The sequence below is a fragment of the Oryx dammah genome, unplaced genomic scaffold (genome assembly GCF_014754425.2).
Source record: "Oryx dammah isolate SB20612 unplaced genomic scaffold, SCBI_Odam_1.1 HiC_scaffold_26, whole genome shotgun sequence".
NCBI lineage: Eukaryota > Metazoa > Chordata > Mammalia > Artiodactyla > Bovidae > Oryx > Oryx dammah.
The window spans coordinates 1,683,868-1,710,791 of record NW_024070210.1 but is presented as its reverse complement, the minus strand read 5'-3'; the positions used below and the strand labels follow the sequence as shown (position 1 = coordinate 1,710,791).

The window sequence follows — 26,924 nt, the reverse complement described above, 5'->3', positions numbered from 1 at the left end:
TAGCCTCCAATTTGGGGCAAAGATCTAGTTGTTATTTTGGTGTTTCTAGGCTAAGGGTCTGTGTGTGTTGAGTTACCTGGTTGTGGGATGGGATGGTGGAGGTAGTGGTGAAGACAAAGCTGAACAGACAAGTAGAGGCTAGATCAGAGAAGGTTTTGAATGGCATATTAAGAGTTAGACACGACCCAATAGAAAGGGTCACTACAAGGCTTTGAGAAGAGAGAAAACCGCTTCTAGCTGTGCTTTGAGAAGATAGCTGACACGCTGGACTGTTTCATGGCGTGGGCCTGCTTCTTCCTCATCAGCACCTCCTCCGCTCATCTTCACACCAGTGAACAGAGGGACACATAGAGGGACCGACGGGAACAGAAGACCGGCGGGACGGAAGGCGGTGTCTCGGAGGTCTCTGCAGATGCAGGCTCCGGACGCCGCAGCAGAGGAGGCCGGGGAGACGGGAGAACTGGAAGGGATTCTGAGGCGGCTGGTTCGGATGACGGCTTGCGTGGGGGAATGGGGTCGGCGCCGTTAACAGAAATAGAAGACGCAGAATGAGAAGCCAATTTTGGAAATCAGGGAAAACGAGTCCAATTTTAGTTCAATGAGCTTATAGGGAGGCGGAAGTGTCCGAGAGGCAAATGAGAACACGCGTCTGGGTGGAGCAGAGACCCAGACTGAAGGCAAAGGCGTGTTGGTGGAATCGCACCGAGAAAGGCGGCAGAGAATGAAATCATCACCGGAGAGGCTGCTGATCTAGCAGGCTGGCCAGTTAGAGGACCTTGGTGAATACTAACGCTTGTGAGAGGGCCGAAGACACAGGAAGAGAGTAGGAAGAAACAGGCACAGAAATGTCACAAGAGAACAGCGTTACGGAAGCCAAAGAGGAGGACCCCAGAGAAGGGACAGCGGGACGAGGTCCGAGAGGGGCCGGTGGGTTTGGGCCCTGGTGGATCACTGGTGACCTCTGAGAGATAGCCTCCGAGTTGCCACAAGGGGAGACTAAGGCTGAGGGTACTGAAACATCAACTCTCCCTGATACCCCTGAGGGAGAGAGAATTGGCAACAGCTTCCTTTACCCTCTTTGGCTACTTCTGAAACCATCAACTCAGAATGGGACTTGAACCCATGGTCTTTTAACTGAGATCACACACATGGTGTCAGGACTACATGAAATCCCTTGGACTGCAAGGAGATCAACTGGTCCATCCTAAGGGAGATCAGTCCTGGGTGTTCTTTGGAAGGAATGATGCTGAAGCTGAAACTCCAATACTTTGGCCACCTGATGCAAAGAGCTGAATCATTTGAAAAGACCCTGATGCTGGGAAAGATTGAAGGCAGGAGGGGAAGGGGACAACAGAGGATGAGATGGTTGGATGGCATCACCGACTTGATGGACGTGGCTTTGGGTGGACCCTGGCAGTTGGTGATGGACAGGGAGGCCTGGTGTTCTGCGGTTCATGGAGTTGCAAAGAGTCAGACACAACCGAGGGACTGAACTGAACTGAAACCATCAACTCAGAATGGGACTTGAATCCACGGTCTTTTAACTGAGATCACACACCTGGTGTCAGGACTTTGTGAAATCCAGGTTCTTGATGTTTCATTGCAGAAAGAATTCAGTGAGAGATAAGTGATAGTAAAAAGTGGGTTTATTTAGAGAGAAACATATTCCACAGAGTGTGGGCCATCTCAGAAGCCCAGAGCAGACCAAGGTACGGGGTTGTCAGTTTTTACAGGGCTGGGTAATTTCACCGCCTAGTGAGTGGGAGGAGTATTCTAGCTATTTTGGGGAAGGGGTGGGGATTTCCAGGAGTTGGGCCACCACCCACTTTTGGACGTTGATGGTTGACCTTGGGCCTGCCATGGTGCCCGCGGTGTCTCATCTAGCTTGCTGCTGTATTACGATGAGCGTGCCCCGAGGCTCAGGACCTAGAGGCGGGCGGCCTGTCTGCCATCTTGGACCCGCTCGGTTCTGGTCCGTTTGCCGTGTCTGCCTGTGTCCCTCTTTTAAAGGCTGTGCCCCGCCCCCTTCCCTCCACTTCCCTTCTCCTTAGTCTGTTTATTAGACTCTTTTTCTCTGTTGCCCCAGTGAATGTTGCTGTTACCTAGGACTCTGTCCTTGGCTCTGAGCTCCTAACAGTTTAGGGTTCTCTTGGTTTCAGATAACAGAGAGCAACTCCAGCTGGCTTGAGCAGAAAGATTTACTGGAAGGAAGGAGGGTTACCTCATAGGACCCAAAGGGCTATGACTGGACCTTGTGTACGAGCTTTCCCCAGAAACCCAGCACTGTGGGGTTTCGCTAGCTTCTTCCTTGTTCCCCTCTCGGTATATGTTTCACTTTCTGCTCTCAGTTGCAAACCAGCTGCCTAGGTTTTCATGCCACGTGGTGGCAAACACGCCTGCCCCTCGGCCCGGGGTCAGACGCACTGGCTCGGCCAGAGGAGCGAGCTATGCCTCCCTCGAGCACCCCTGGGGCCTTCTGGGGGAAAGGCTGAGCGGATCCACTTGCACAGACGCCCATCTGTGGACCACTCAATTGAGGCACACCAACGAGTGGACAGTGCAGACGAAACCACGTGGCTCGGGGCGAGGGGCAGGGCAGGGGCCCGGACACGGGAAACTGGGGTGAAGCTTACAGAGGAGGGCTGGGGCTGGGTTCTGGGGGGCGACAGGACAGGGGGCTGGTGACAGGAGCAGCTCCCCAGCTCCCCTCCTGCCTTTGGTCTCTGCTCTGCCCCAAGACCTGGCCCTCCTAGGGATCAAATCCTGGAGGTGCCCTCCCTCCTAGGGAAGGTCCAGGTCACGTGGCTTTCTTCTGGAAAAGAAAATATAATGACCTCCCCTGGTTGGGTCAGACAGTAAAGAATCTGCCTGCAGTTCAGGAGACCTAGGTTCAATTCCTGGGTCGGGAAGATCCCCTGGAGAAGGGAATAGCAACCCATTCCAGTGTTCTTGCCTGGAGAATCCTGTGGACAGAGGAGCCTGATGGGCTACAGTTCATTGGGTCACAAAGAGTTGGACACGACTGAGCAACTAACACACACACACACACACACAAACACATTCTATTTGACTTCCTCTCCCTGTGACCAGCCCTCAGCAGACCTGGGTGAGCGTCCAGGGATCAAGCCTATATTCTCAAGATGAATCCCGAGCCAACTGTGGCCTCTTTATCTAGGGTGTCTGCCCTTGGGGTGGGACAGATCACGGGCCGGCTCGTCTTGAGCATGCTGCGAGGCTGCCGGGGGCCATGGGGCAGGGGCACAGTCCAGAGGTGCGTGTGCTGCTGGTGCGTGTTTTCCTGGAAACCCGGCTGCACAGCTACCCTTCCAGTGTTAGACTCCAGAGGCGAGCCCAGAATTTCCCAGCAAATTCCTTTCCCATCTAAGCTGGTCTGGGGGAGGTTTCTGTCACTGAGACCGAGGCGCGCCTGGACTAACCCTGGGTCGGAGGAGATGCCCAGTGGCTGTCCCCACCCTGGCCTCCTGCCTGCCACTCAATGGGGGGACGTGGCTTCTCCCTCTCTCCTGTCGTGTCTCCAGGGAGAAATAAGGTCCAAAGAGTCACTGCAATACAAGGCTGTGGTATTCTGGCAATTACTGAATGCTGGCATTTTGTTGGTGAACTACTCTAATTTTTAAATTAAAAATTTTAAAAGCAGGATCACTTATGTACTGAGATGAAGACCAGTGACTCAGCTATTCAAATTACAATAAAAATGCTTGCTGAATAAAACTCTGCCCAGGGGCTTTTCATCAGTCAGAACAATTTGTCCGAAATCACACATGATGCTGAACAATACTGCTGATCTCCTTTTTTCTTGAATGACACTTCATTTTGTATTTCTTAATAATTTGCAAAGTTTTCTTCGTTTTGGATGCTTAGCATATGCTAACTTTGGGATAAGCTTTATTTTTTACCAACCTTTTTATTTGGGACTAGTTTCCGGTTCGTAGGAAGACTGTGCAGCTAGGAGAGAGGGTCCCAGCACACGTACACGGTCTCCTGTGATGAATGTTTTCTGAGTGTGTCCTTGGCTACGGCACACGTACCACAGTCAATGAACCCATACTGATGCCGCGTTAGGGACTGAACCCCGCACCTCACCAGTGTTGACCTGATGTCCCTTCTTCTGTGCCACGATCCCATCCAGAACACCAAAGTGCATTTAGTTGTGAAGTCTCTTCAGGTTCCTCTGATTTATGACAGTTTATTAAGTTTATCTGCTAATAATCTGTTAGAAGGATGCTTGGTTAATGTTTCTATTTGACAAATTTACATTTTTCTTTGACCTTTAAACCTTTTAAAATTTGACTTAAACTAGATGTTTTCACAGTGTTGTTAATGTTTGGGATTCTGAACACTTCCAGATAAAATATTAGTATTGATATGAGTATTTATTTAAAATAAGTGCTGAATGTCCAGGGTCATAGTCCCTAGATCCCAGGTGTGGATGGGCAGAGCACGGAGAACAGGTACACAGATGGCTAAGACCCTTGGTGCACGGAAGAACCTTCCAGAACCAGTCAGAGTCCAGGAGAGGGCAGCCCAGGGCTTGTTGTTCTGCTGCAGAACCCCAGGCCCAGGCCATTCTAATGGATTCTGAAAAGTTTTTGCTCCCCAAATCCTTGCTGCACCCTATTCTTCCTCTGTGCGTACAGCTGGAAAAGACTTACTAATTACAGCCCAATCTGTCTCTCAGGCTTACATAGCTGGTGCTCTAGGGCCATTTTCTGATGATGATTTTGATGAATACTAATGATACATTGTAGACTTCTCAGGTGGCTCATTGGTGAAGAATCCACCTGCTAAGCAGGAGATGGATTTGATCCCTGAGTTGGGAAGATCCCCTGGAGAAGGAAATGGCAACCCATTCCAGTATCCTTGCCTGGGAAATCCCATGGTACCTTTTCTTAGAGAAGTCTTTAGTCTTTGTTTTCCAAAAGCCTTGCTCACTGCTTGGAACATAGTCAACACTCAGAACGTGCAGGTGCTATTATTTGATCAACCGATGCTAAATGCATGAAGGAAACCGGCACTGTCGACAGGAAAACAACACCCTCTCCTTGGGGGTTAGGACCTGCCGAGGGCCAGGGAGCCTCTGGGTGGGTGTCAAGGACCAGGAAATGAGTGGAGCCTCCCTGCCTGTGATGTGGGTGGGAGTCGGGGGCTGCAAGTGAAGAGGAAGGGTTGGGGACGACCCCAGTGGCAGGGCCAGCAGCAGCCGAACTTAGGGCTAGGGCCACAAGGAAGAAGATGACTTATAATCATAATAACCACCTCTAGGAGTCTGAGAGGCAAGCAGTCGTGAGCATCTGAAGACCATATAAAGAGTTTAATGGAAGGTATACAGCATGACACCATCGCTAGGGTGCAATCTGACATCTCTTTACATCACCATCTATTCTGGTCTCCCCAGAAGTTGCATACAAGCAGTACACCATAATTAGGCTTGCTTTTGTCCGGAGTTCATGGCATATTCGAAGTCTTTAAAGCTGACATGACCATCTGAGTCTTGATCTACTTCCCTGGAAAATGAAACAGAAAGTGATTTATGGTGAGTTTCATCCTACTTCCGCACTTCACTTCTCTGTCTTATCTGCAGGAAGGCTGAGGTCAATGGCTATCCTTTTTTTTTTTTTCCCTTGCATTGATAATATCTAAGGAGAGAAGGAAAGGAAAGGAAAAAGTATTTATTAAAACCTACAGAAATGATATATTCAATACATTTAAAGGAATGTCACTAAGTGTAAAAGTTATATTTTTTATATTGAAAAAGGCAGGAGTGATGGTTTTTCTAGCCATCCTGCAAATTTTTTCTGTGATATGTCAATAAATATACATGCATCTGTCAACCAAAAAAGCAAGGCAGGAGGCTGCAAAGAAGAAGAGAGTTTACTTGGATTCTGGAAGAATTGCAATTCAGGAAATACAAACTTCGGTAACCCTGAAAGTGTCCTGAAAAAGAGATGAAAAGCCACAGGGTTGTTAAAAGCTGCCCAGTGACAACTGTGATTGACTCTGACTCAAGCCAGAAAATATTTGTCCTTGAGGACTCACAAGTTGTTTCAGAGTAAGAGTCCAGTAAGTATCTTGAGTTTCTGGAAGGTGCTCTGGATGACAAAGGACCTTGATGTCTGTAAGTCACACTTCCTTACTGATCTCCTGGCCCCATGGCAGAGAGCTCTTAGCAACACCAACACCATTTTTATTTTTCCCATCATACATTGCACAACAGAAGTGTGGAGTAAACAATTAAGAGGTAAGAAAAACCTTTTGGGGGGTCCAGTGGCTGACTCCCTGCTCCCAATGCAGGGGACCCCGGTTAGATCCCTGGTCAGGGAACTTGATCCCAAATGCCACAACTAAAAGACCCTGCATGCTACTGCTTAAAATGATCATGCCGGCCACAGTTTAAAAAAAGAGACCTCATGCTCGACAAGGAAGATTCCACAGGCCGTAACTAAGACCTGAAGCAGCCAAACGAATAAATATTTTAATAAAGGAAAAGCATTTTGGGAGTAAATAACTATAGTGACTGGCATCTTGCCTCGCACTGCCTTCATCTCATGAATCTGTGAACAGATGCCAGGATGCGCCCATTCTGCAGACAGTGATGTTCAATGTGCTAGTAGGATCACTGTGTTGGTAACAGACATGGAACTCAAGTCAGGATGGTTAAATTCCCAAGCGTGGGCTTTACACTCTATTCCACACATCTCCCTATGTAAATAGGATGTTCCAGACAGAAGTGGTTGTGTTGCAATCACCACACAGCTAACTCAAGCTCCAGGAGTTTTCATTGACTTCATTCGTGGCCTCGGAAGCTCAGTTAATTCCTCACAAACACCCGATAAGCTTTTCTGAATCCTAGGAAGAGAAGTGAAGGCATGAGCCTCTGACTGGTCGGCTGAGGGTGTGGGTGGCCTCAGCTGGGTTGTGCCTAAGTGTCCCTAGGGCCACTGAGACAGGGGCATTGCTCCTTTGAACAGGGAGCAGAGAAATGGTGCTCAGTCCCCCTAGCTAACATAACACATGGCAGAGGGAGAAAATCATGGTGTAAGCAATACGTTCAGCTGCTAGCAGTGAAAGCAGTGCTTACTTGAAGCGTATGTTTGAGAGGTGACTGTTGAGCTGTGATCCCAGCTCCTCTTTGGGGGCATTCTAAAACAATGCATTACAAGCCTCATGCGGTGCTCCTGGGTTGGCACAAACTATATTTTGTGGAAACAGCAAATGGTATCAACCAGGACAAAGGGCTTTTTAAAGCAAAGACTGGTCCAAGTAACAGAGCCACTAATCACTGTAATGGTTTTAAAGCAGGCTTTTAAAATATTGAATTCTAAAATAAACTTTCTGAATATTTCATGCCAAGGTCTCTGAAGTCTATAACGGTATGGGATAGAGTGATAATAATTTTTCATTCTTTTGAAGAAAAGAAAAATCCCTACTTCTCTGCCCCAGGGCAAAACCATGTTGCAGTATGTTAGTGTAAAATGACTGCAGACTGTAAGGCCCATTATTCTTGCTACTTCTTTTGGTGAAATATACATGACAATTTCATGGTGTACAGGACCAAAAGCAGAATGTCGGATCTCTTCTAAGGGATTAGAAACAATCAGTATCACATGTTACTGACTACAGAGTATAAATCATCCCCTTTATTAAATTAGATAACTGAAGATTCTTAATATTGCCTAAGTATTTTTTCCCAAGGAACTGGATTAGATAAATGACCTTTTTTCTTTCCACTCTGAACTGGCATGATTGAACTATAAATCTCATAGGGTGAGTTAAGTGGAGAAAAGTAATATTTAGGATAAACTGTTTCTATATATATGTGTGTGTGCATTTATTCACTTATTGAGATGCTGAATACTTGTAGAAAAGGAAACCCCTTTGCCTGATTCTCTCAGTAAATAACCTTTTTGTAATTGCATTAACTTTTTATTTTTCTTGCTATCTTTGCCAAAGCTTCCCATCATAAAATGGTTACAGTATAACCAAGAGGTATTAGAATGGGAAAGTTTATTCATAAAGCTTGGAGTGGCATTTTTATAATGACTGGAGGAGCGTCACGTTTATATTTAGAATGAGACATGGTAAAATACCGTCTCCTCATCACATACATATCATGGTCGCCTCAAGGAGAATGAAGAGGAAATTCACATTTCAGAGCTATACTTTTAAAAGCTAAAATACTGTTTTTCATTGCAGACGGCATTATTCCAAAGAAGGAAGCTCTCACAGCACCCACACTCAGATTGCTGTGTGATGGAAGAGCAGATGTGCTGGTGGGCAGAATCGGTGGTGCTGAAGAGATGAAGCCGACGTCATTATGCAAAAAGGTCCATGGTTTCTGTTTACACTGTTTAACCCTGAAAGGAGTACACTCTCCTTCTGAAACCAGAGTGTGCTGTCTTGTCGTCACTGACACGTATTCAGCACTGAAATAGTCCACCTCCAACTAGAAATAAACGCTGGGAAGGCAAGAACTTTCTCTGGTTTGCCGCAAGGTTCGCATCTCTTGGCCCACGGTAGGCAATGACTGTTCATAGAGTGAACGAATTTGTGGAATAAGGAAATCTGCAGAGACAGTGGACGACACTGTGGAATATCTACTGCCTCTCTGGAGGTTTGGGAGGATTAAAGAAAGTACATCATCACTGTTTGAGTCGAAATCCTAGGCAGAGACATAACACTCTGATGGTGGCACCTAGGAGCCATCACTCGGGGACCCATAAGGAATGGTCAGTCGTGGTCTCCACGCCCGATCGCATTTTGTAAACACAGACCAGATGCAAGAGAGTCCACGTGAGAGACGGACTCCAAAAACTGAGGTTGCCTAGAAGAGCAATGAATGGAAGGAATTCCTTGAGTGTCAGGCTGAACAATTAAGAGACAAAGAGCGGAAAGTTGGAAACCATAGCAAAACACTGGACACGTCTGCATCTGACCTGCCCTATAGCTGAAGCCACTGAAGTAACCGCTCTTTTACTGGACATAGGAATATATGTATGTGTATATATATATATATATATATACACACACACACAAATGAAATATAGCCTGAATGCACACACACACACTTCCCTAGTGGCTCAGTTGGTAAAGAATCCGCCTGCAATGCAGGAGACCCTGGTTCGATCCCTGGGTCGGGAAGACCCACTGGAGAAGGGAGAGGCTACCCACTCCAGTACTCTTGGGCTTCCCTGGTGGCTCAGCCGGGAAAGAACCTGTCTGCAATGCGGGAGACCTGGGTTTGATCCCTGGGTTGGGAAGATCCCCTAGAGAAGGGTAAGGCTACCTACTCCAGTATTCTGGCCTGGAGAATGCCATGGACTATACAGTCCATGGGGTTGCAAAGGGCTGGACATGACTGAGCGACTTTCACTCTGATACACACACACACACACACACACACACACACACGGGCTTATATTTCACAGCTGGCTTTTTAAAGGAATGAAGTTTATAAAGATAGATGAAGGGAAAATAAATTGCCATGAACAACAGTAACTGCTTTCTAGACATGTAAAGCCAGTTAAATTAAAGACTTTTTGATTTGTTTGTTTTTGAGATGCAAAGGGAGAGCTGGAATTGATCTGGGGAGTAGGAACTCCAGAGAGTGGAACTGCTCTATGTAACTCAGTATGAACATTTTAGGACCATCTGGGTGGAAGAGATGACAAGAAAGATGAGAGAGGGGGTTCCCTGGTGGTCCAGTGGTTAGGACATCGACCTTCCAGTTCAGGGGGGACAGGCTCGATCCCTGGCCAGGGAACTCAGATCCCAAATGCCATGTGGTGAGGAGGAAAAAAGAGAGAGACGGTGCAAGAAGGGCCTACGGACGGGTGGGGAGGAGGCTGGGATGTGATGAGGGGAACTGGCTCCAGAGAGGCCCCGTGCTCCGCAGGCCCTTAATTCACTGCTTCCTTTATGTGGACTCTGAGGTTGTCTGTGTTGCGTGTCATAACTTCTCTTTTATCTTCACCAAGGACTGTGACAGCCACACAGTCTGAGAGGGGATGGTGCCGTTGGGGTGTGTGCACCGAATCTGGCACAGAGGATGGAGTTCAGGATGAGTTCAGTCTGAGTGGGTGTGGTACAGAGCAGGAAAAGTCGATGGAGGGTGGGAAGATGACACATCAACTGAACGAGCTCAGAGAGAAAGGAGAACTCAGAGCCACAGGCCTTCCAGAAACTTGCAAAAGCTTATAAAGTGCTGTAAAAATCCACAGGGAGTGGGATGGGAGTTCCAGGCAATCCTATCTGGACTTTGAAGGGCAGAGGACCCAGGGTGACAGTGCGATACACTGAGAATTTCAGGCGGGTCTACGCTCTGTCCATTCAGCTGAATCCCAACAGTTTTCTTATCTGTTAAAATTCTGACATTTTTTGGACTTGTCAGATAAGCGGTTACAATTACTTCTATCACCATAAGCTTTAGCATTTGTCTTTGTACATCCTGATTTGTTAAGCAAGATTCTCTCTCCTTTTGGGGATGTGGCGTGGACTTAGCCCAGACGAGATGTTTCCCTGTGATCGAGAGGCTAAGTGGTTCCTACCTTGAAGGAGCCAGGGTTTCACACTGTGAAATTTTTATTAAGCTCAGCTGCTCTAACATTATATTCTAGGGAAAAACAGGTTGTTTTTAAATTTAAAAAAGACATAAACAGCAAATGTTTCTCACAAGTAGTACACGTTCCTTGTGCAACAATATTTACATCATACCAATTTCTTTTAAGGGGCTTCCCTGCTGGCTCAGAAGGTGAAGAATCTGCCTGTAATGCAGGAGACCTGGGTTCAATCCCTGGGCCAGGAAGATCCCCTGGAGAAGGGAATGGCAACCCACGCCAGTATTCTTGCCTGGAGAGTTCCATGGACAGAGGAACCTGGCCGGCTACAGTCCATGGGGTCACAAGGAGTCGGACACAACTGAGAGGCTAACACTTTTAATACTTAATTTCTTGTAACGTTTTCAAAATATTTTTCATTGTAAAATAATTCACAAGTGCCCCATTGCTAGGTCTCCAAAGTCAGATTTCAAATCAGAGCATGTGCTTTTGCTAAAGTTACTTAAAAAAAAGGCGGCGGGGAGGAGAGAAACAAACAGGGCAGGAATTGAAGCAGTGGAGCACTCTCTACGGAAATGACGTGAAGACCATGCAAGCGACGCTTTCTTGTGGAAACAAGAATCAATCCCACGCATGTTATAACTGTAATCTCACACACATTTATATTCATTTGGGCAGAAGTGGAAGATTATAAACTAAACACAAATTTGTTTTATGGGCTGTTTTGGATTAAAATATTCTTTAGTATTGATATCTTTTTCAACTGAAGGAGTATTTCCTTTCTTTTTGGTCTGAATTTTCTAAACAAGTGACCTTATTTCACAACGTCTACATTGTCAATAGAGCAGGATTTCTCAGTCTCGGTGCTGTCGACGTTCGGGGCCAGATCACTCTCTGCCATGAGGGCTGTCAGGCCTGTGCGCTGTACGGTGTTTAGCAGCATCCCTGGTTTCTATCCGTCTGATGTCAGACTTCCCCACTGGGACAGTCAAAACTGTCTCCAGATATTGCCAGGTGTCTCCTGGGAGGGTCGCGGGACAAAACCATCCCTGGTTGAAAACCACAGAGCTAGAATACATGAACCGTGATCTTCCAGATGTTCAAGCTGGTTTTAGAAAAGACAGAGGAACCAGAGATCAAATTGCCATCTGCTGGATCATAAAAAAGGCAAGAGAGTTCCAGAAAAACATCTACTTCTGCTTTATTGACTATGCCAAAGCCTTTGACTGTGTGGATCACAATAAACTGGAAAATTCTGAAAGAGATAGGAATACCAGACCACCTGACCTGCCTCTTGAGAAACCACTATGCAGGTCAGGAAGCAACAGTTAGAACTGGACATGGAACAACAGACTGGTTCCAAATAGGAAACGGAGTCCGTCAAGGCTGTATATTGTCACCCTGCTTATTTAACTTATATGCAGAGTACATCATGAGAAATGCTGAGCTGGAAGAAGCACAAGCTGGAATCAAGATTGCTGGGAGAAATATCAATCACCTCAGATATGCAGATGACACCACCCTCAGAAAGTGAAGAACTAAAGAGCCTCTTGATGAAAGTGAAAGAGGCTTAAAACTCAACATTCATAAAACTAAGATCATGGCATCTTGTCCCATCACTTCATGGGAAATAGATGGGGAAACAGTGGAAAGAGTGGTTGACTTTATTTTTTTGGACTCCAAAATCACTACAGCTGGTAAGTGCAGCCATGAAATTCAAAGACACTTACTTTTTGGAAGGAAAGTTATGACCAACCTAGATAGCATATTAAAAAGCAGAGATGTTACTTTGTCAACAAAGGTCCGTCTAGTCAAGGCTATGTTTTTTCTAGTGGTTATGTATGGATGTGAGCATTGGACTACATAGAAAGCTGAGCACCCAAGAATTGATGCTTTTGAACCATGGTGTTGGAGAAGACCCTTGAGAGTCCCTTGGACTAAGGAGATCCAACTAGTCCATCCTAAAGGAGACCAGCCCTGGGTGTTCATTGGAAGGACTGATGTTTAAGCTGAAACTTGAATACTTTGGCCACCTGATGCGAAGAGCTGACTCATTGGAAAAGACCCTGATGCTGGGAGGGATTGGGGGCAGGAGGAGAAGGGGATGATAGAGGATGACATGGTTGGGTGGCATCACCGACTCAATGGACATGAGTTTGAGTAAACTCTGGGAGTTGGTGATGGACAGGGAGGCCTGGTGTGCTGCGGTTCATGGGGTCACATAGAGTAGGACATGACCTAGATAGCATATTGAAAAGCAGAGACATTACTTTGTCAACAAAGGTCCGTCTAGTCAAGGCTATGGTTTTTTCCAGTGGTCATGTATGGATGTGAGAGTTGGACTGTGAAGAAAGCTGAGCACCAAAGAATTGATGCTTTTGAACTGTGGTGTTGGAGAAGACTGTTGGAGAGTCCCTGGGACTGCAAGGCGATCCAACCAGTCCATTCTGAAGGAGATCAGCCCTGGTATTTCTTTGGAAGGAATGATGCTGAAGCTGAAACTCCAGTACTTGGGCCACCTCATGCAAAGAGTTGACTCATTGGAAAAGACTGTGATGCTGGGAGGGATTGGGGGCAGGAGGAGAAGGGGACGACCGAGGATGAGATGGCTGGATGGCATCACGGACTCGATGGACGTGAGTCTGAGTGAACTCCGGGAGATGGTGATGGACAGGGAGGCCTGGCGTGCTGCGATTCATGGGGTCGCAAAGAGTGGGACACGACTGAGCGACTGAACTGAACTGAACTGAACTGAGCGACTGAACTGAACTGAGAGGAGCCAGAGGTGGAGCCATTCTCTGGAGCATTCCAGCTAAATCTACACTCACTAGAAAACTGCTTTAAAGACATCCCCTGGCCCCAAACAAGTGATGTCGGGGCAGGGGAGGCACCCGGGTTTCTTGGCTGGATTAAGCAGATAGTTGCCTCAGTGCGCTGCCCCGCCGACACCAAGGTTTTGATGGAGCCCAGCGAAGACCTCTGGGGAGGCAAGCCCTCGGGGGCGATGACAGAGCCCGCGGCGGGCAGGCCCGTGTTCGCAGCGCACAGGGCGCAGCCGGCAGTTCCTCTGAGGCTGGGATAGTCACGCGGGCGGTGGGGGCTGCCGGCCCATTTCGCTCCCCTGAAACATGGATGAGAAATTTAACGTGGAGGCAAAGACTGAGATGAGAAAAGTTCTCCGAGGGGAACTTGAGGGGCGGAGGGAAAGGAGAGAGGCCCTCTTTCTCTCTGATTCTTCACGCAGGAATTTAAAGGAAAAACGTCAAAACGGTCGTTCTGTCAGAGCTGTCCTGCGGACTGATCGGCGAGAGCTAAAGCGGCCTCCAGGCGAGGCCCCTGCTGGGCGCGAGCGGGCGGCCATTTCAGAGCGGCGCCAGCGCCCTGCCCTGCCGGGCCCGCCGGGGCCTCCCGCCGGCGCGCTGGCCGCCTTGGGACGAGAGGCCGCGGGGCTCGGCGGCCGTTCGCTCGGCCCCGCGTCGGGTAACGCTACCTCGTTAGAGCCGCGCGTCAAGGGCGGCCACGCAGACGCACGGGAAGCCGGGAGGAGCGTGGGGCTGACTTCCGGTCTCCGCGGCTCCCTCCGCGGCGGTGCCCGCGCCTTCCCCCCGCGAGGCCGCCGCCGCTTCCCGCCCGCCTCTCCCTCGTCTTGTGCCTCCCGTCGCCACGTGCTTCCAGCCGTCCACCGTGGCGCTAACCCCGGGGCGGCCCTCGCCCGCACAGCGCAAGTACGAAAAAAGGCGTCAGCGCCCCTGGTGATTCTTGACCCGTGAGGGGACAGGTGTCAGTGGACAGGCCCTTTGCTTCGGTCCTTCTCGGGTGGCGCCCGGGACTCAGGGAGGCCCTCCTTCACCTCAGGCCTGCCCTCACTCACCGGTCCACCCGCGCTCCCCAAGGCTGGACCCCGAACAAGCAAGCCCTCATCTAAAGCTCTGCTTTCAGGAAGGTCTCAGGCTGGCACCGAGGAAAGTTAGAGAGAGGAAATCCTCACGGGCATTTACATTTCCATCAGCGGTAGCATGTCACAGCAGAGTCTCGTTCAGGTAACAGGGAACTCACTATTGAAACAGATCAGTTTCTGCTCTTTGGGAACTGACTTTTAGAGCAAATTAAATATTGCCTTTCAGAAGAGCTCTGAAGTTTGAAGTTTCAAGCAATTGAAACGCCAAGGATAGCCAGAAAAAGGGAATCTTCTCTTCATTGTCTGATGTCCATGTCTTATTTAATACTATTTAGTCTGCCAACAATATGTGGTATTTAGACTTTAGGTGAGTAGTTTAGCTCCTCTTCACTTTCTGCCATAAGGGTGGTGTCATCTGCATATCTGAGGTGATTGATATTTCTCCCAGCAATCTTGATTCCAGCTTTTGTTTCTTCCAGCCCAGCATAGAAATTAAATAAGCAGGGTGGCAATATACAGCCTTGACGTACTCCTTTTCCTATTTGGAACCAGTCTGTTGTTCCATGTCCAGTTCTAATTGTTGCTTGTTGCTTCCTGACCTGCATATAGGTTTCTCAAGAGGCAGGTCAGGTGGTCTGGTATTCCCATCTCTTTCAGAATTTTCCACAGTTTATTGTGATCCACACAGTCAAAGGCTTTGGTATAGTCAATAAAGCAGAAATAGATGTTTTTCTGGAACTCTCTTCCTTTTTCCATGATCCACCCTTATGGCAGAAAGTGAAGAGGAACTAAAAAGCCTTTTGATGAAAGTGAAAGAGGAGAGTGAAAAAGTTGGCTTAAAGTTCAGCATTCAGAAAACTAAGATCATGACATCTGGTCCCATCACTTCATCGGAAATAGATGGGGAAATGGTGGAAACAGTGTCAAACTTTATTTTGGGGGGCTCCAAAATCACTGCAGATGGTGATTGGAGCCATGAAATTAAAAGACGCTTACTCCTTGGAAGGAAAGTTATGACCAACCTAGATAGCATATTCAAAAGGAGAGACATTACTTTGCCAACAAAGGTCCATCTAGTCAAGGCTATGATTTTTCCAGTGTTCATGTATGGATGTGAGAGTTGGACTGAGAAGAAAGCTGAGCACCGAAGAATTGATGCTTTTGAACTGTGGTATTGGAGAAGACTCTTGAGAGTCCCTTGGACTGCAAGGAGATCCAATCAGTCCATTCTAAAAGGAGGTCAGTCCTGGGTGTTCTTTGGAAGGACTGATGCTAAAGCTGAAACTCCAATACTTTGGCACTTCATGTGAAGAGTTGACTCATTGGAAAAGACCCTGATGCTAGGAGGGATTGGGGACAGGAGGAGAAAGGGACGACAGAGGATGAGATGGCTGGATGGCATCACTGACTCAATGGACATGAGTTTGAGTGAACTCCAGGAGTTGGTGTGGACAGGGAGGCCTGGCGTGCTGTAATTCATGGGGTCGCAAAGAGTCGGACACGACTGAGCGACTGAACTGAACTGAGGATCACGTATTCCTCAGTGTAAGAGTGTTCTTCTGCTTTCTGGACACAGAGGTATAGCTATGGACTGGTCGTGGGCAGGTGGTGGAATTGGCCACTTAGGATGAACTATGGAGGATAAAAGGCAGGCCAGGAAGAAAGGATGACACAAGCCAGGCAAAAGTCTGGCCTCCTTAGGACCAGGTTCTGCCTACTAGTTGAGAGACACAGTGCATGCTGTTGGCACTTCCCCGTCACCTGTGCTACTCAGCTGTGTGGTTTGGGTGAATGGATCCCCACCCCAGGTTCCAGAAGTGGGATCCCACTGGCTTAAGCCAACCAGTTTAATCCATCCCCCTCTCCTTACTGTAGTGACTGGTTTGAGGTATCATTGGCTACTTAGGACATGACATTCCTCCTCTGATCACTGCTGATGGGTAAAGAGTTGTGTGCGTATGTGCTCAGCGGTCAGTTGTGTCTGACTCTTTGTGACCCCATGGACTGTAGTCTGCCAGGCTCCTCTCTCTTCCTGGGGATTCTCCAGTCAGGAATACTGGCGTGGGCTGCCGTTTCTCATTCCAGGGGATCTTCCTGACCCAGGGATTGAACATCTGTGTCTCCTACATTGGCAGGTGGATTCTGGGTAAAGAGTTGGGTCAGTCATAATGAAGCCTGGGCACTTTTTTTGTCAGCTAAGAAGAAGCTCTCTCAGTGGACAGCTGGGATGCAGAGATGACATGACCGTACAGCAGTCATTTTCCTGACACAAGAGTACAACTTCCAAAACAGTTCTCTGAGTCACTGATCTAAAAATTTATGCATCTGCTTTTCATGGTCAATTATCAGCCTGAAAATGGTGCTACATACAGTGAAGGGAAGAGTCAGAAGAATTATAGAGTGAGCTGGAGCCTAATCAGCCAGGCCTGAAGCATGCCCAGTTTCAAAACTCTTAGTTACCTGATCCAATGAGTTCCCTGGGTTGTTAAAAGCAGTCTAAAAAGCATTTCCTGGTATGTGCAAATGAAAGCTTCCTGACATGTCAGATATCCCACCTGAGATCTTTTCTAAACTTTGCAATATCTGGAACTTGGTAGCTATCGAGTAGACACTCATAAATTCAATATTTTTGAAATAATTATTCCATTTTGAAAGAAACCCTGAAATAATTCAGATTTTCCCTTTGGGTGCTATCTGAAGATGCTGAATTAGTCTCTATAATTCTGCATTCTAAAGAAGTTACTTTCTCACTGCAATCCAACAAAAATCTTTGTTTACACTGCCTTAGCTGTGATTATGTGCTGAAGGAAGCTATTGATGGGACCAATATGGTTTTTTTCCTAAACAGTGACAGAATAGATTCTCCAGTCCAAGGAAAAAAAAGAAAAATGGATGTGAAATGCAGTCACAGCTGGCAAAAGTGATCAACCATAAATAATGACTCATTTTTTCCTATTTACTAGGTTTTTAAAACAAGGAGCCTTATTTAAAACTAGAGGGATTTTAAAAGGAGGAAAGAATGTACTTTCAGAATGTCTGATTATTGACTACTTGTGCACATGTGGATAAATGCAATCAACATATAGCCCAAAGTCCCATTTCTGGCAAAGAGTTTCATATTCCTTCTCTATCAAGTGTTTTAGCAGAACCACTAACACATACTGACATGATCTTTTTACTCAGTTTGAGTCTCTGGAAGAGAAATTGTGATGGCAGAAAATAGCTTATATCAGAGAGCTTTAGGGATAAAGAACAAAAACCAAAGTGAGTCTCTCTGAACTAATAGTAAAAAAATCTGGTTCCTATACTTTTGGGTCACTAGGTCCTCTGTTCCCGCCGCATGCCATATCTGTCTGAGAGGCCTGCTCTCAATACAGCAGGGAGCGATGTGGTCCACCAGAAAAGGCCCAGGAGTGAGGTTTTGTCTCAGCGAGGCTGGGTGACCCTGGGCAAGTGTCTCAGCTGCTGTGAATTCCAAGCTTCTTGCTGGTCAAGCCGAATGGCTGGGCTATGATTGCTAAGCTGATACAGCTCTACATTTTGACAAATCTACACTGGATCTCAATCTACTACTAGTGTATTTGTACCGAAAGTCTAAAATGGCAAGCCACCCCCCAGCCAATTTTAGCTTTTAAAAAGTAGTTTTGAGTCTTCAACCCTGCAGACAGGTGTAAAGATCCCTAAACATATATAAATATAAATAGGGAGAAAAATGATCCTGCCTTCAACAGTGTGAAATATGAATGGAGAGAAAGCCATGTCTATTTCAAATATATAATCACTTCAGCTGAGATATCTAGTATCATCGTGAACTTGATTATGAGATAAAAGAAGTGGGCCAGAGATGGCAATCATTTAATCTCTTAAGAACAGCTCTTCTGAAGAGCTTTTCACACTATGCTCCATAGACTTCTAGCAGCTTATGATCTGGCCAGAAAGAAAGCATAATGATGAGGAAAATTATGTTTTCAATAACACATGCTTTTACAGTACAAGTCCTTCCACAAAGGAGGCAATAAAATGAACTCTGACCACTTTAACAGATGGCGTAATGGGTCTGTGCACAGATGTGGCCTCTCTGAAAACAACAAGTTCATAGCCTTGATTGGAGGTTTAGGAATGAGCTGAACTTTCAAGTGTGATGTAGGAAAGATTACATACTTCCAGACAAGAAAGCTGAGTATTAGCGGGTTCAGATGCTTGGAGAGATGAGCTAAAAGAATAAAGCTTAATGAGCTTCATTTTGCTAATGCAACAAATAGAGTTGAAGATGAAGTATGAACTCTAAACATCGAGCCATTTATAAATGCCCTGCTGATAATGCTGTTAGCCCCTGTCGGATGGGGAAGCTTGCTTTTTCAAAAGCATCCTTCCTCGGAGTCAGAAAACACCAGTCGTCAGGTGAGGCTCATTTTCCCTAGTAGTATGAGGTTTTCGAGTAGAATATATCTTTAATAATACATGAGAGGGGGACTGTGGAATTTTTTGTTTACTTATTTGTGCTTTCCTTTTTTAAGGAAGACAGATAAATAGACTCTAAAGTTTATCTGGATAAAGAAATATGCCCGGAGAATATTTTTTCCAAAAAATAATAATGATATCAAAACAAAATATAAAGCCTCAGCGTGCTTATGGCCCAGGAATTAATGAATGAGAATGGCATCCAGATACACAGACATACACACACACATACATGGGAATTCAGCAGTGATCAAAAGAGGCATTTCAAGTTGGTGGGGATGAAACAAGTTGGTAGGAGAAGAAGCTGGGATCACTGACCCTCTGTTTATCCGTTCTGGGATGGCTGGAGTCTGTTTCCATGGCAGAGTCTGCTATGTGGTCAACAAAACTTGTTTCCGTTTCTTCCTGAGAACATAGCTAAGCCACATTTTCCAGCCTCCCTTGCAATGAGATGCCACTGGGAGTTCTGGCAACAGAATGATAATAATATAATAATATAGAAAGAAAGAATATCCATTGTTCCTTCTAATTAAAAGCCCTCACATTTCAAAGGCGTGTACAGGGCCTGACAGTCACCCCCGGGACTGTGGCATGGCCAAATCCTGAAAGATATTCTCATCCTGCGTTAGCAGAGATGCACCAGTAATCCAAGGGATTAAGTCTATATATTAATAACTTGGTTATAGGAACATTGTGTGAAAATTCTATCAAGTCAGGACGTAGTGTTATTTTTCTCACTAAATGGATAGTAGAGAAATTTATAAAAATTAAAAAATTTTAACTGTTCACACTACAGTTTTAAATAATCCATTTGGGAAAAATAAGATTTCACCTCTCAGGCCACTTTTCAATGATGTGCGTCACTGAGCCAATGGAAAACCTGGCCTTACTTCTGCATAATTATAATAAATTATTGATGGCTTTGTTTACAACATACTCTCAGCATGTAAAATCTCTGGGTCTGTGGACAATAATAAGCAACATAAAAAAAGAAAAATGAAACATTTCATAATGAAACAATCCCCTCAGATTATCAGAAGTACCCTTTTCCTCAAAGGCCACCTGTAACGGCAAAGGCACACCAAATGGAATGAACACGAGGGCTTTTCCTTTGAGAATTTCAGCCGGGAAAGAGAGAAAGGTTCAGAGGGCACATAGCAAATGGTTAGAAAGTTATGAAATGCAGAGAGAATGACCATGGCCAAATCAATCAAATGCCAGGCTAAGATCAAGGGACCGCCAAGTCCAAGCGCAGAGAGAACACTTTAGCATTGAAACCTGCCAGAAGGCAGGACTTCTTGTCTTTCCCTGAAAGAGTAACTCCCAAGGTCAGTATGCGGACGGGGGAAGAAGAAGGGATGCACCTCTTCCCCCAGCCTTAATGAGGTCCCACAAAGTACATGACCCTCTTGTCCTGATAGACCTCTCCCCACCTGCCCAGGACGAAAATCCACTCCCCAGGGGGTGACCACAGTGCCGGAAGCTGGCATGACGTTTGCCTTCCAGAGTGGGTGGGAGGGCCAGGGAGAGTCTTCAAAGGTTTTAGGCTGAGAACACAAGCTGGCTCCGGGTGGGGTTTCAGTAATGTGTAAATCACATTAGGAGTGTGAGGGTACGTGTGTATGTCATGGTTGGGGTGGGGCTCTTCCTAGCCTTGGGAAGAAACTGGACTTGCCCATAAACGGCCCCAGCAATACAGATTTTAGGGATTCAAATTACTGGCCCCATCCAGTGTGACATTTTCCTCCCATCATCCAGTCTCTCCTGCCTCCAGGCAGGGCGACAGCATTGATTATGGAGTATTCCAGCCACTAAAAAAATACCGATGATCGTTAAAGACATTAAGTGCTGATCGGTGCTGGCGGAGTGAGTTAAAAGGTTTGTGCCCTTCTAGGAACAACTCCATGGGGCTATTTCAGGATATTTATTAAACAAATCAAGTATTTACATTATGCTCCAGCACACAGGCAGAGTCACTGAGTGCCTGCGTACGAGAAGATGAAACCAAGAGAAGTTATGTTGGGGAAACTGTTTTTCCAGTTTCCTAGAATTGGGGGCTAAGGACGCACTGACCCACTCCAGTGTTCTTGCTGGGAGAATCCCAGGGATGGGGGAGCCTGGTGGGCTGCTGTCTATGGGGTCACACAGAGTCGGACACAGCTGAAGCGACTTAGCAGCAGCAGCTGCATTAGGCAGGTATCAGTGGGGTCCTCGTGCCCACCTCCACACAACTTTTTTATGTAGCTGAACCAAGGGACCAGGAAAAATTCATCACGATCCCAGGTGTTTTCCTTCTGGGTATATAGTCTATGTCTTAGAAAGTGGTGATTAAGGACTAGAAAAAGGGGCTTAGTTAGTAAAGAATATCTCAGTTAGTAAAGAATCCACCTGCAATGCAGGAGACCTGGGTTTAATCCCTGGGTTGGGAAGATCCCCTGGAGAAGGGAAAGGCCACCCACTCCAGTATTCGGACCTGGAGAATTCCAGGGACTTCACCCCATAGTCCATGGGGTCGCAAAGTGTTGGATATGACTGAGCGACTTTCACTTTCAAGGACTAGAAAGACAATTAAGGAAACCTCCTTCAAAGCCTAAACGAAATGGGTCTCAACAATCCCCACCCCCAGACTAAACATGTTAACTCCATATGATGATGAACCTGATCTAAAAGGATTTTCTTACCCCATGGTGCTATGGTTTCCTGTGGTAAAGGAATCTGTGGTTTTCAAATACAGTGATAGTCCATGAATGTTAGGCCATCTGCACTATATTATTATTAGTTTTCCTCCTCACTTGACTGTCAAACTTGCAGTTTTTACATTTTATTACATTTGACTCACTGTGTGGTTCTTAGAGTTGACACAGTGCCTGGCACACACTGATCCAAGGATCGTGTGCTGTATTGAATGTGTGAATAGGAAAGTTTGGAAACGGGAGAAAAGCAATATCACTGACTAATAGTCTTAAACCAATTACTGTGATCACTGTGGCACTTTGCTTTCTGATTAGGGTAAGAAATTGTGTATCCTGCTAATTTAAATGTACTAGAAACATTTACCCCCCTATCATTATAGTCTTATTTCCACTTTAATGGATGTATATGATTTCATCCTCTGGAGTAGCAAACGGCAACCCACTTCAGTATTCTTGCCTGGACACTCTGTGGACACAGGGGTCTGGTGGGCTACGGTCCACGGAGGCGCAAGAAATTGGACACCACTGAGCAACCGAGTCCACGTGGCATTAGCAAATGGATCTATAATTATTTCCATGTCTGTGGACTTTGGAAATGCCCCCGTCTTTCTGCTTTTATATCTGGGCCAATGAACACATCCATTAAAAATCCTTTCTCTTATAAATAGATTCTTGAGGACTTCCCTGGTGGTGCAGTGGATAAGAATCTGCCTGCCGGGGTAGGGGACATGGATTCAGTCTCTGGTTTGGGAAGATTCCACATGCCATGGAGCAACCAGGCCCACGTGAAACAACTCCTGAAACCTGCATGCCCTGGAGCCCGTGCTCCGCAGCTGGAGAGTAGTCCCTGCTTGCTGCACCTAGAGAAAGCTCACAGAAAGCAAGCAAGACCCAGCACAGCCAAAAATAGATACATAATAAAATAAAATTTTAAAAATTATATTATGGCACCCCACTCCAGTACTCTTGCCTGGAAAATCCCATGGATGGAGGAGCCTGGAAGCCTGCAGTCCGTGGGGTCGCTGAGGGTCGGACACGACTGAGCGACTTCCCTTTCACTTTTCACTTTCCTGCATTGGAGAAGGAAACGGCAACCCACTCCAGTGTTCTTGCCTGGAGAAACCCAGGGACAGGGGAGCCTGGTGGGCTGCCGTCTATGGGGTTGCACAGAGTCGGACACGACTGAAGCGACTTAGCAGCAGCAGCAGGAGCAGCATATTAAAAAATAGATGGTTGAGTTCATTTATTTATTCATCAGATACACCCTAAAAGCCACTCTGAGCCAGGAGCATTAGGTGCTGAAGATGTAGGGGTGAGCCAAAAGGAAACAGAGTCCCTTGCAGCTTTTAGTCCAGCCAGGGAGAGAATTGAATGATTAGACAACAAAGCCGGGTCACCAGTGTGCCAAGTGCCCTGCGCCCTGTGTGCTGTGCTTAGTCACTCACTCATGTCTGACTCTTCGCGACCTCCGTGGAATGCAGCCCACCAGGCTCCCCTGTTCATGGGGATTTTCCAGGCAAGAATACTGCCCACCTCCAGGGGATCTTCCCAACCCAGGGATCGAACCCAGGTCTCCTGCACTGCAGGCAGATTCCTTACCATCTGGGCCACCAGGGAAGCTGAGCACCGTGGGAGAGAGACAGAAGGTGCCATGAGAGGGCAGGATAGAGGAGCCGGGTGCGGAGGTCAGGGAAGCGGTCCCTGAGGAAGCGGATGGGGTTGAGATCAGAGTTAAGAGTTAACAGGGAGGTGCAGGGCAGGGAAGAGCTGTCCAGCAGAGAGGACAGCGTGTGCAAGGGCCTCAAGGCAAGAGACAGCAAGTACATTCAAGGAACTGGAAGAAGCCGTGCCCCCAGCGTACACACGATGAGCATGGAGCCCAGTGACCCTGCAGGGGGACTGAGGTCGCTCAGGGCCTGGTGGGCCACTTAAGGACTCTGGTTATAATCCAGAGGGCTATAGGAAGTTGCTGAACTGCTTCGAGGAGAGGGCTAACATGCTTAAATCAACATTTTGAAAGTGCATCCTTGCTGAGGTAGGCAGAATAATGGCCCTCCAAAGATGTCCATGTCTGAAACCCTGAAAAATACAGTTAGGTTCCATGGGAAAGTGGGGAGAAGGTTGTATTAAGAGATAGAATTAAGGTCATTGGCCTTACAATGGGAGGTTCTTCCTAGACTATCCAGGTGGGCCCCACGTAATCTCAAGGGTCCTTAAGGTAGGGAAGGAGAAGGCTCAGTAAAGAGTCAGAGAGGGACTGGAAGATGCTAAGCTGCTGGCTTTGGCCATGAGGAAGGTGCCGTGAGCCAAGGAATGCAGGTGGCCTGCAGAAGCTGGAAACGACTCTTCCCCTACAGCCTCTGGGCGCAGTGTGGTCCTGCTGACATCTTGCTTTAGGCCCAGCAAGGCCCATTTTGGATTTCTGGCCTCCAGAACAGAACGCTGACAAATGTGTGCTAAGTCACTACGGCTGGGGTGATTGGTTGTGGCGGTCATAGGAGATTAATACAAGGGAGGAGAACGTGAGTTTGGCTTTGGACAGTTAAGTTCTGGATGTCCTCGGCGAAAAGAGTAAGGACATTTGCGAATATTCATCTGTTAGCTACTTTCCAATACGTTGTCGTTTAGTTGCTAAGTCCTGTCTGACTCTTTGTGACCCCATGGACTGTAGCCCGCCAGTCTTCTCTTTCCATGGGATCTCCCAGGCAAGAATACTGGAGGAGGTTGCCGTTTCCTTCTCTAGGGGAGATTCCCGATCCAGGGATCAAACCTGCGTCTCCTGCCTTGGTGGGCAGATTCTTTACCACTGAGCCCCCAGGGAAGCCCTTCTCTAGTAAGTGACATGGTAATTTTTTTGGCCACACCCACAGAATATGGGATCTTAGTTCCTCAACCAGGGATAGAACCTATGACCCCTGCACTGGGAGCCAGGGAGTCTTAATCAGTGGACTGCCAGGGAAGTCCCATCAGTTACATGATTTTTAAATAAATCTGACTTTTCAGGATTCCAGTTTTATGTTACATTTAAAGTCAGTTCTACTTCTAAATCTCTGAGTGTATAAACTTGAAAAGAAACACACATATTTTCCCCTTAGATTCTTGTCAGTACTTGGCGATCATTGGGGGGAAAGTGATATTAAAAATACTGGATCTAAACTAAAGGGGGAAAAGATTCCATTAAAAAGGTAGCCCATATATAAAATTATCTTAAAATACTTTAATAAAAAATGCATTGAATTTATATAAAGAAAACTACAAAATTCCATGGAGACATACAAAAGGATATTTTTAAATGTCCATATGTGTATTTCTGCATGGGAAGAGGAACACTGTAAAGATGCCAAATTCTTCCCAATTAATTTATAGATTGAATGCAATTTTTATCAAAACCCCAAAGGGAGGTTTTTGGAACTCCACAAAAATGATTCTACCATTCATCTGGAAAATAAATAGGCAGGAAGAGCTGAGAACAAGGTGAAAACAAGAAATACCAGGTTTCAGAACATATCAGAAGAACTGGGGTGGGGGGGTGTGTTCCTGGTGTTAGGATGTGGGAAGAGAGAGGATCACAGCTTGGAAAGATCCCCTAGTCTGTAAAAGAACTCAATACAGAATGTGATAATCGAGGCATTTTATGTGAACAGAGAATATCTATTGTAACCAATGATAAAGGGGAAACTGGCAAGCAAATCAGAAGCACAAATGTTCAGATCATGACCCCATGCTAAATACACAAATAATCCCAAAGCACCAAACAATCTGAAAATTCAAGCCAACCAAGAAAATGGAAGTGGATATTGACCTGGTCTCTAGATGCAGAAAACCTTCTCAGTATAAAAACACTGGAAAAAATTGTGAAGAAAGAGATCACGAGTTTGAATACATGAAAACTTAAAATTTTGTGGATCAAAAAATCATTTTAGAAATTAAAGGAAAACAGCACACTGGGAAAATAGCTGTGATAAAAATGGAAATGGGTAAATATTCTCACATAGAAGAGAAAATAGTCAAATGACACGGATAGATAATTCACAGAAGGAGGACTAGAATGAGCTAATCAACATGTGCAAACGTTCAATATTGCTAGCAATCAGGGAAATACAAAAATGAGATGCTGTTTTCGCCTATTATCTTATCAAAGATTGAAAAATAAATAGCATTCAGTCATCAGTGAGAGCACAGAGGGCGGATGCTGAAAGAGGCAGTGTCGTTTTCAATGAGGCAATTTAGTAAGAAGAGCCAGGAGTCCTAAAAGAGAAAAAAAGCAAGTCCACACTCTCCAGTATGGTCTTCCCAAAACTAGGAACCTCTCTGAAGGAAGTAACAGTGTGAACAGATACGCTGATTGTGGGGCTGTCTGTGGGGCTTCCCAGGCGGCACTAGTCGTAAAGCGCCATCTGCCAGTGCAGGAGACAGAGAGACGGGGGTCTGCTCCCCGAGCCAGAAGACGGGCTCGGTACCCCACTCCAGCACTGCCTGGAGAACCCCATGGACAGGGAGCCTGTCGGGCTACAGTCCACGGGGTCCCAAAGAGTCGGACAGGACTGAAGTGACTTCCCAGGCAGGCGGCGCTGTTTAGAAACTGAAAATGCCAAAATGGTTGAAAAGCATGGAGCCTAAAATTCATTTATTTTAACAAAAATGTGGAGAGCAACAAACAAGACTACATACTAAAATATTAACAAGAGTTGTTCCTGATTTGCTAGGAATGTGGTTGGTTTCTATTCTCTTTTCCTTACCTTTTTCCATTTCGGAAATAACTGTACAAGGAGTAGTTGTTACTTTTGTAATCAGATCTCTTCCCTCACCGTCCACATGCACTAGAACCGCTCTCCCCAACCGCACACACGCGCACACACACACACACGCAAATGCCCGAGCCGTCAGCACACACATGCGTGCACACACACACGTGCGAGCCCTCAGTGCACACACACACAGACACACAGACACATATGCAAATGCCTGAGCCATCAGCACACACACACACACACACACACGTGCAAGCCCTCAGCGTGCACACACACACACACGCAAATGCCCAAGCCATCAGCTCACACACACACGCAAATGCTTGAGCCGCCAGCACACACACACACGCGTGCACACACACACAAATGCAAATACCCGAGCCGTCAGCACACACGCAAATGCCCGAGCCATCAGCGCGCACACACGGACACAGACACACACACGCGAGAGCCCTCAGCGCGCACACAAAACCTCTTCTCTACTCTGCCACCTTCCCATTGCTCGCAATCATTAGCTAAGGGAAAACTCATGGTTGATAAAATCATC

The 26,924-nt window shown here is 46.5% G+C and overlaps 1 protein-coding gene across 2 annotated transcripts in view; it reads right to left on the bottom strand.

Annotated features, from left to right (window-relative positions):
* Window positions 1–5,311: 5,311 nt before the first annotated feature.
* The window catches only part of EFCAB11 (EF-hand calcium binding domain 11), a 174,545-nt gene continuing 152,932 nt past the window's right edge, over window positions 5,312–26,924 (bottom strand). The window contains exons 6-7 of one of the 2 annotated variants that reach the window (XR_005718801.1): window positions 19,252–19,399; window positions 5,445–5,525 (exon numbers count right to left, since the gene is read on the bottom strand). Coding sequence is in view for 1 of the 2 variants with exons in the window: in XM_040227489.1 (XP_040083423.1) it covers window positions 5,444–5,525 (82 nt within the window). In the remaining variant the exon portion in view is untranslated. Of the gene's footprint in view, window positions 5,526–19,251; window positions 19,400–26,924 lie in introns of both variants that reach the window. The other variant, XM_040227489.1, reaches the window with a different exon arrangement.